The sequence below is a fragment of the Sinocyclocheilus anshuiensis genome, unplaced genomic scaffold, assembly GCF_001515605.1.
Source record: "Sinocyclocheilus anshuiensis isolate Anshui unplaced genomic scaffold, SAMN03320099.WGS_v1.1 scaffold461, whole genome shotgun sequence".
NCBI lineage: Eukaryota > Metazoa > Chordata > Actinopteri > Cypriniformes > Cyprinidae > Sinocyclocheilus > Sinocyclocheilus anshuiensis.
The window spans coordinates 2,520,899-2,530,441 of record NW_015541005.1 but is presented as its reverse complement, the minus strand read 5'-3'; the positions used below and the strand labels follow the sequence as shown (position 1 = coordinate 2,530,441).

Below are 9,543 nucleotides of genomic sequence, written 5' to 3'. Positions count from 1 at the left end.
GAGAGAGGACGAGAAAGGTGGTCTTTGCCTCTTTAAACCAGGGAAAGGGAGCCGTAAGGAAAGAGTCAGGTGGGGTGATTCAGTGAAGGATACACAGGAGCCAGTTTAACTTCATTGTGCTTTACTCTCTTCCCAGCTCTACCATGCATGCTGGGCTCGGGTCTTAAATTGGTATCCCCACCATGGAGTCGCATTTTAAAGGATTATAGTGACCTGTTCTCCTGTGACACAGCTGATCACGATATCCAGTCAAAAGCCCCAAATCTCAATCATATTCAGTCATGTAAAGGGATAGATCACCCAAAAATGAAAATTCTGTCATCGTTTACTCACCCCAAGGTCATTCCAAATCTGTATGACTTTCTTCCGTTGAACACAAAAGAAGGCATTTTGAAAAATAAATGTTCTTGTGGTTGTAGTCCCTACAATGAAAATCAATGGGGTCCACTGCTGAGTTTCATTGTATGGACAAAAGTGGTTAAAACATTCTTCAAAATAACTACTTTTGTGAAAACCGATGGTCGTAAATCTGCAGTAAAGACTAAAATGGGTCAAAACAGCATGGAGGGTATTGAACTTGAATCTAAAGTACAAAACTACTTGCTGAAAGAGAAGTAACACATTTTGAGCAAACAAAGACAGCTTCAAGAAACAGAACAAGACAAGGCACTCAAAAAGAACTTGCAAAGGCCTCCTCAGTTTACACCAATGTAGAACTAGTGTCTCTCACTCCCCCTGCTGGCTCCTCCACACATTTTTATTAATTTTAGAACTGACTACAATAAAAAACTGTCAGCTCAGTACACTTTGGTCCTAAAAGGGGCCTTTCTCCTGGGGTCGTGTGTGTGTGTGTTTGTGTGTGTGTGCGAGTGTGTGTATGTGTGTATATATATATATATATATATATAAATAAATATATATATATGTATGTGTGATGCATATGTGGTGTATTTTGAATAAGGAAAAGTGTGTATATTGTTTCTAAACTGGAAACTGGATATGTCTCGTTGAGATAGGCTCTACTGGAAAGAATAGAAACTCTGGGAAAATGCGGATCTCAGTCGTTGAAAAAAAGCACCACTGAGGATCAGACAAGCAAATAAATATTTCAATAAATGAAGAATTAATAATTTTAAGACAAAGTAAAGGACACTTGACCATCTCATTAAGAAACACATCACACCCAATAATACACCCTGTTCATGAATATTGTTATTACTGCTGTTAATATTGTGGGTAGATGTTCATTCAAATGGAAGTTATTTTATATTTGCGTAAACAGGTGTCATTCTGTACCAGTTTTCATCGGTGGAAACTTCACAGGAAGAGGAAATGTGAACGGTTGGGAGACGAGGGGACCAGGGTGGAAAATATAGTTTGGGTCAAAGAATTTGGGTGTTTACTGTCACATTAATGTCAAATAACATCTGATTGAGATGATGTCCGTCGTTTATAAAGCCCACATGATGTTATATAAAAGCTAATTGACATCAGAAACGTCTCCAGGTCATTTATTATACTTATGTTGTATTACATTTTCAAATATTTAGAGGACATAAGCTACTGTTCAAAAGTTTGGGGTCAGTACATTTTTTATTGCTTCTGAAATAAGTCTTTTGCTCACCAATGCTGCATTTATTTGATCAAAAATTCAGTATGAACAGTACCATTGTGAAATATTATTGTAACTTCAAATAACTGTCTTCTATTTTAAAACAATTTATTTCTGTGAAATTCAGCATCATTACTCCAGCCTTCAATGTCACATGATTATTCCGAAATCATTCTAATATGCTGATTTGATGCTCAAGAAACATTTCATATTTTTTTCAATGTTAAAGGCAGTTGTGTTGTGTCATTTTTTTGTGGAAACCGTATATATATTTTTTCAGGATTCTTTAAATAGAAAGTTCAAAATAATAGCATTTATTTGAAATTGAGATCTTTTGTAACATTATAAATGTCTTAAAATGTCTATACATGTCTTTAATTCATGACCCTACATTTTTTGAAAGGTAGAGTAAAGTTTTAGACTCGATGTGCATTCGTGAAATACATTTTGTCAGTAATGTCCTCTGGGAGTCAAACCCAAGACTTTGGCATTGCTCCATTACTCATGCAATCCATCACACATCACATAAACAGACTGTTCTTTCTCTGTGGTGAGTTGGGACGGTCCATCTACCTGTGTATGTGGTCATTAACTCTGACTGCTCTCTGACCTTCTGCTTCACACAAAGGCATCCTGTCATTCATATTCTCCTGCTGCTTTATTTGTTAGTGACACCGTGGCGTTGTTGCTCCTTTATTCCATTCAGCCTTTTGTCACTGTATCAGGACCCTCTACATATCCAGCTAATTAAGTCCAGTCCTCGTCACACACTCATTCTGTTGGCATTCGCTAACGAAGCTTGTCTGCCCCTCTACAATAGTACTAAAGAGCTCTCCATACAATTACTTGGATACAGGCAGACACTAATGACAAAGATGCTAACAACCCTAACAGTTCTTTATTGTATCATAATCCAGCTTCAAATGAGAAACATGACATTGAAGATATAAAGGGGGTAATATCAGCTGGTTTTCTTTGTCAGTCTAATTTATGCCTATAATTAACCTCGGAGGACGGAGGGGTGGGTGGCACAATGTGTATAAAAACACTAGTTCCATATCAGAGAGTGAAAGGACCATCGACATTGAAGTCCATCAGATACATGACATTTGTCTACAACAAGACCGGGGCAGCAGCCAGACGCATGGACTGCACAGCCAAGGTAAGACCAGTCAGAAATGATTTCAGCGATTTAAAACTGTAGGCTTAAATTTTAATGGTTCCATCTGGGGATAATACATTTTAATTTGCAATGACATTCATGCTGATCATAAAGTTTAATTGGAAGCAAAAAATGATACAAGCTGCAGCTGCTAAAGAGTAATGCAGTCTGATCATTTAGGCAGTCGGTGAACTTTCCAAAAGAGAATAGTTTTTAAAACATTTAACTGAAGGTTAACGCAAAAACATAGATGTTTATTTTTCCTCCAAAATTATAGCTAAAATGAATCAAGGAGCCTATTAGTAACTAGTGTTTGTATTGACAGCTGCCCACCCATAATAATTAGAGTTCAGAATTCTTGGAATAAAAAGATTTTTATGTGAGATACTATTGATATTTAATTTAACTTTATTAATTGTGTTGAAATGTTTCTATTTGTACCTGCCAGATAATGGAAAATAATTTATTTTAGAAACTAATCAATCAGATAAATAGACACTGAATACCAGGACAAGCCAGGCACAAGAAGAGTTTCTTCTCTCATGCAAAGTTAAAATGTTCTCCCCATTGTGCAATAAAAATATGTGCAATAACCTTATATGTATTTATCACCCTACATCCTAGTACATGCCTACATCTTATTCTATTCTATGTATAGCACACCTGTACATAGAATTTATTTTATTTTTCAGCTTTGTTTTTTATTTTTTTGTTTATTTATATATACATATGTGTATTTTGTATTCTTATCTTATTTTTTATTATCTGTGTGTTGTTGTCTCTGTGTACTGGAAGCTTGTGACTATAAAACAAATTCCTTGTATGTGCAAACATACTTGGCAATAAAGCTCCTGCATCTGACCTGGCATCTCTTTTTTTTTTTTTTGGCGGAGTTCGTTCGTGTCTACTGAGGCTCATGGGATAAAACGTTATAAACCTCAGATGCAAATATACAAAGTCAGCCGTATAGTGATTTAAATATCATTATCCAGAAGGTCTGAACTGTTTAATTAATATTCAGCATTTATTGAATGCATCCTCTCTCTCCATCAGAGAGTTCAACTGCTTCTCTTCATGGCGCTGCTGGCGGCGCACCTGGCGCGGGACGCAGAGGGCGTGGCCACCTGCTGCTCGAGCGTGTCAAGTTCCTGCAAATTATACGAGATGCTGTGCCGCGTGGGACGCCGAAACGACACGTCCGTCGCCAGGCATATCGGCCGCTTTAATAACGACGCGGCTGTCGGGATCTTAACGCTTGGCAAGCGTAATAAAGTGGGCGAGAGACGCGTCCAGGACCGCCTGCAGCAGCTGCTGCTGCACGGCTCGCGGAACCAGGCTGCGGGAATCCTGACGATGGGAAAGAGACGCGAGGACGGCGCGCACCTGCCGCTGCAGTATCTGATGCCCAGGCTACCGGAGGATCTGGACGCTTATGAAAAACGATGACACTTGTCGCTTTTTAAAACCACGGCAGAGCTGTTCATTGGTGACGTTAATTTGTAGGCCAACACAGAAAGCTAATTCTTAATGGGGTTTTAAAATAACGTTTTTGATTTGAGTAGCCTACAAAAAAAGGTTTATGATTAACATTACGCTAATAAGAGACATACGTTTTTTTCTAACGTAAGTCACATACAGTCATACCTCAAATGTTATTTTTTTAGCTCTATAACGTAAGTTGTACGTGATTTTAAAAAACCTATTAAACTCCTGAGGTAATCACAAGGTTTTAAAAAAATTCTAAATCATTTATCTTCCATAGTGAACAGCTATATTACATGTGTCAGTGGGCTTCGCGCTTTTCTGATTAATAAAACTAAATTTATTCGTTATTAATGATGAGTATTTTATCACAGTTATCCGGGCAGAACCATTTATCTTGTTTTATAAAGATGGAGTTGTTAGATTTTAGTGATGTGTAGTATGTTTTGTGGTCAGCAGATGGCAGACGATGTATAAAGTTCAGAACATTTTTTTTTTTGGTTTGGGAAATATATGAAAACTCACAAAGCTTCAATAAAACTAAGTTGCTTGAGAATAAAGCAGAACTACACACCTAAAGCTTGAGGAACAAATTTACAAACATTCTAACATGAAATGAATTGTCATCTTAACTGAGAAAATGCTCTTCCACAACATATCAGAATTTAAAATATAGAAGACCTATGTGATATTTAATGGCTTTTTCTGATAATTTGATTCAGTAGAATTATCATGAACAGAAAATCGTACATAAGCACATGTGACAGCTTGTCTCAACCCGACACATTTTTTGGGAGATAATTAGTCTTTTCAAAGACCCACGTGTTCATCCCTCGACCCCCACTGCCTGTGAAAATAACACATTTTCAGATTGTTCCAGCAGCCTTGCCAGTACGTATTTACCCAGAGCTGGATCCTTTCAGCTTTCATCCTTATAGAAGTTCCTGTGTGTGTTGTGGGTGATGCTGCTTTTGTCTGGTAATATATGTAAATATCTGTTCAGCACAGATGGCGGTTCTGCTTTCCCTTTCACACCATCTCTCTCTCTCTCTCCACCTAATTCTTGTTTCTGGTAATGTCACTGTCCCTTTAAACCCACTTCAGCCCTTAAAGTCTCTTTATTTGTGGTTTTAAGACTCCGTACTGCTCCCATTACAGCCTCTATAACTGTCACTCAGTCACTAGAGAGATCTGCTTGTGCCACAATTTGGTTATATGCGAAATATTTTTCTTCAGGCTTTCAGATAGATTATCTTCTCGAAAACAAATATATATTTGCATCCCCACAGCAGCGATCATTGCTTCACTGCTAAGATAAATGCAATCATTATTCATTGTAGTTTGATATTTATATGTAATAATTATATTTGGAGATAGATAGATAGATAGATATTGATAAAAATATTCCAAATAAAAAATTTGAGAAATAATAGTAAAAAATACCTGTGTGTGTGTGTGTACACATACACACGTTTTACAATGATTAAATTATGATAAATAATATTAAATAATGTTTCTGAATTGAACCAATTGGTACATTTTTTAGGTTCTTCATGAAACTACATTTGCTGTGATCTACTTGTGCCATTTTTTCCATTGTTACTCTTCTTCCTTTTGAAAGAGAGTGGGAGAGCGAAAGAGAACGAGAGAGAAAGAGGGAGGGACAGAAGAGTAGAGAGATAGCAGTGAGTGGAAGAGAGATGCAGTAAAGATTGTGCACCTGCCTCAGATAGGACACAACAGATGAAAAGGAAGGAAAGGATGCAAAGAATCATCTGACCTCCTATTTGGACAACCTAAAAAGCCCAACAGAGAACAGGAATTCAAAGAACAAAGAGACTTGTGGACAAGCTGTGTGGAGACTGAGGGGGACGTTGAAACACAACACAAGCAACAAAGGATAGAGATGAAGCCTTGTATACTGAGCAGCTTTTGAGAGAAGACAGAAAATCCCGCTGTTTCAAGAGAGAGAGCAGAGCAGATGTACCAAACTGATGGGCTGTAGAAAGTGAGCGCAGTATCAGCACAAATTAGACAAACTTAACCATCCAGACATAGACTGCTGGGCGACAAGAATGCATCCTACCAAACTAGTTTCCTGAGCTTAGCGTAGCGTCTGATTACTGCACCACATGCTCTTTAAAGCAGAGACACTAAAGATTGGAGTGAAACTGTTGCAGAAGGCTTTCAACTGAACTGATACAGTCCTTAACAAGCAGCCATTAGCACCTTGTATAAGGCAGCCTCCAACAGTTTGAACTTCAGACAGAATCACCTCACCTCTACTTTCTCTCGCTCTCTGTTCTGTATGTGATGGGGCTCTGAGGATTAGTCATCATGCCAGTGATGAAAGGACTCCTGGCCCCTCAGAACACCTTTCTTGACACCATCGCCAAGCGCTTTGATGGCACACGTGAGTAATTCTGTCAGAGCTTTCATCCTCGGAGATACTGAAACTCTTTCTAATGCAGCTTCTGACCTCATATATAAAATGTGAAAGGAGTTTCAAGTTATTATAGGATTTACTAATATATTGAATTAGCTTTTACTTTGTCAGTTTCATTTCATTTGTGCTTTTATCATTTTTATAAAATGTTTGTTTCCTAAAAATTTCTATCTTTCATTTATTTTTAAAATTATAATTATGTTACTTTTTTAATTCGGTTAGTGGGCAACTTTACGAAGTTTCTTTTTTAAGTTTAATTTATATTATTAATATTTCGTTTCAACTTTATTTCAGTTACCAAAAACATTTTTGTTTTAGTTAACAATAACAACAATACTGTTTCAAGTTCTCAATAACTAGTTAAGAATTGTTAACTTAAAAGTCTTCAAAGTCTTACATTTTAAATAAGACTTTTTGCTCATTAAATATTTTTCAGACATTTTTTGAAGCAATATATATACATTTCAAATATAAATATTTTAAATAATTAGATTGTTAACTCAATTGTAAAATTAAAAAAAATCCTCATGCGTAAAGATTAAAATCAGAATACTTGAATGACAAATACAGAATGTCTTTCTCGGGCAGATTTTATTTGCTGTGATATAAGATCTTCATCCTTTCTCCATTATGCTGTTTTTTATGTTTATTGCTTGTACCTTTGTTCAGAGACTCTCTGTGGGAGTCCTTTGTTTTGTGACAAATTAAGTGAGCATTTTAGGCAAATAAGAGCATCTCATTATGCTGTGATTACAAAAAGTATGGATATATCATAAGAAGTGCAGTATGAACGTAAGTGTTTACTTAATATATGTGAATTCAGCAGGCAGATTCATGCAGAAATGTTGCCATCCTTGAAGGCTGAATGTCTTATTTTAGTGTCAGTAGGTCAGATGAGGGATGTGTTGTATCATCTTGAGAAATTGTACTTGGTAATGTTCTGTAGTCGTGCTTTTTTGCTGTATTGATAAATCTGAACAGTGAAAAAGGCTGAACAGTTGTATTTGAGTGTTTGTGTGTGTACAGAACTACTTGAAAAAACCCTGAAGTGCTATTCATTGCAAGAACGGCACTCAGTGTTCAGTAGTGTGGGAGTTATGCTCTACGATTCTGTGCAAATACGAGCGAACAAATGATGGAGGGCAATAGAAGATGGGATTATTTTGTGTAAGTGGTCCTCACTCCCTCTCTACCTGCAATCATGTCTGTCGAGAGAACTCAAAGCACACCAAAGCCATGAAGGTGGGCATGACTAAACCTTGAATGTGCGATAGTGTGTGCTGAAGTGTTGAATTTACCCTATCTGCTCTGAACTGACAGACACAGTGGTGTTAGTGTGTTATAGTCTGATTCGTCAATACAGGATATGGTGTAAGTCATGGAGTTTGTTCATCTCATCCAGTCATCTAGGTTACTCAATGCTTTGTTCACTGCACCCAAATCTGATTAATTTTTCAAATGAAATCTTTATGTGTACTCTCAGAAAAAAAGTACTAAAGCTTTCACTGAGGCAGTACCCTTTCAAAAGTTTCACCTACCTTATTTACCCCTAAAAGTACATATTAGTACCTAAAGTATATATTAGTACGTTTTGACAAGGTACTGAGAGTGTGCGAAGGGATGAAATCAGATGTGTTTGTTCAGCGCATGTGAATTTGAACACTGCTATGGATAGAATTTTGTGATGCAAATAATGCAAATACAACAATGCAAAGAAAATTCAGCATCAGATTTTAAACCACATGTAAATGTGGTTTGAACTGGGTTTGTAAGATTGGGTTTTCATATAGTTTTTTTTCTGTTCACACTACAAACAACTAAATTATTTCAAACTGGATTCACTTTGAAATGTTAAACTTGCTTCAGCTGCATTCTGTGTTTATTATCTGCTGCGTGTGTGGCAAATTTGAGGTTCATTCAGCCCACCACATATACGTTTCACTATTGGTGTGAATACACCATTAATCGGTGACTTGTTTTGCTTTTTCACGTAAAGTTTGGACTGAAAGGACCTTAACTAGACTTTTCACTCTATGGTCATACAGATTCTAGGTACATTTGTACGTTTCAAACAGACAGCCACTAAGAATCTTGTTCTGGTCTAATAACATTTAACATCTAATAACTATTAAAATAAGAACAATTACAAACCAATGACAGCATCCACTCAACAAGCAGAAATAGTGATAGCCATATTATCTAAAAATAAGCAAAAGGCTTTTGTTTTCTCTCGTCCTCTCCTCCTTAGCCACTGCTTTTTCTTTGGAACGTAGGGGAATATGTCTTAACCTCTTAACAAAAGCAATGTCCTTAACTCACTGTACAGCCAATCATATAAATCATATGAATCATTCCCTCTGCCGGAACGGATTTTGTGACAGATTTTCACACTATGAAATGTCATGCTGACCATTTGCACTCTCACTTTTCAGAACAACCTCCTGCTATCGTGTCACACCCGTCCTAAGCAACACGACTGGCTGTCTAAATTCAGCGTCAGTATGTACATGTGTTAGTGAGAGACATTGAGTATTTGTATGCCTCGGTATCACCACCCTTCTCTCTCTCTCTTGTTTTTTCCCTTCTCCTTCATAATCGCTTAAATCACTTTTAAGCAGACTAAAGATCTGAAGAGGATTGTTAGAACAGAGAGGTGCTTGACAAGGCCTTAAATGATCCATGTCCTGTTTTTTTAGCCTATACTTCATTAAAACATCTCGGTTACGTATGGTAACCCTCGTTCCCTGAAGTAGGGAACGGAGACGTCACGTCGGATGACCGACGAATTGGGATCTCGCTTAGAGAGACCAATCTACTTTGAGTGTAAACTAAACAAGCCAA

The 9,543-nt window shown here is 37.1% G+C and overlaps 3 protein-coding genes across 3 annotated transcripts in view; all 3 read left to right on the top strand.

Annotated features, from left to right (window-relative positions):
- The window catches only part of LOC107690325 (inactive phospholipase C-like protein 2), a 91,188-nt gene extending 89,850 nt beyond the window's left edge, over positions 1-1,338 (top strand). Inside the window, exon 7 of the mRNA XM_016488628.1 lies at positions 1,324-1,338. Coding sequence (XP_016344114.1) covers positions 1,324-1,338 — 15 coding nt within the window. The remainder of the gene's footprint in view (positions 1-1,323) is intronic.
- Positions 1,339-2,714: 1,376 nt separating this feature from the next.
- Positions 2,715-4,276, top strand: LOC107690324 (orexin-like). Its single transcript, XM_016488627.1, has 2 exons — positions 2,715-2,774; positions 3,828-4,276. Exons 1-2 carry the CDS (start codon positions 2,715-2,717, stop codon positions 4,218-4,220), a joined length of 453 nt encoding a protein of 150 aa, XP_016344113.1. The 3' UTR covers positions 4,221-4,276.
- A 2,317-nt stretch (positions 4,277-6,593) lies between these two features.
- Positions 6,594-9,543, top strand: part of LOC107690297 (potassium voltage-gated channel subfamily H member 4-like) — a 25,155-nt gene continuing 22,205 nt past the window's right edge. Inside the window, exon 1 of the mRNA XM_016488593.1 lies at positions 6,594-6,669. Coding sequence (XP_016344079.1) covers positions 6,594-6,669 — 76 coding nt within the window. The remainder of the gene's footprint in view (positions 6,670-9,543) is intronic.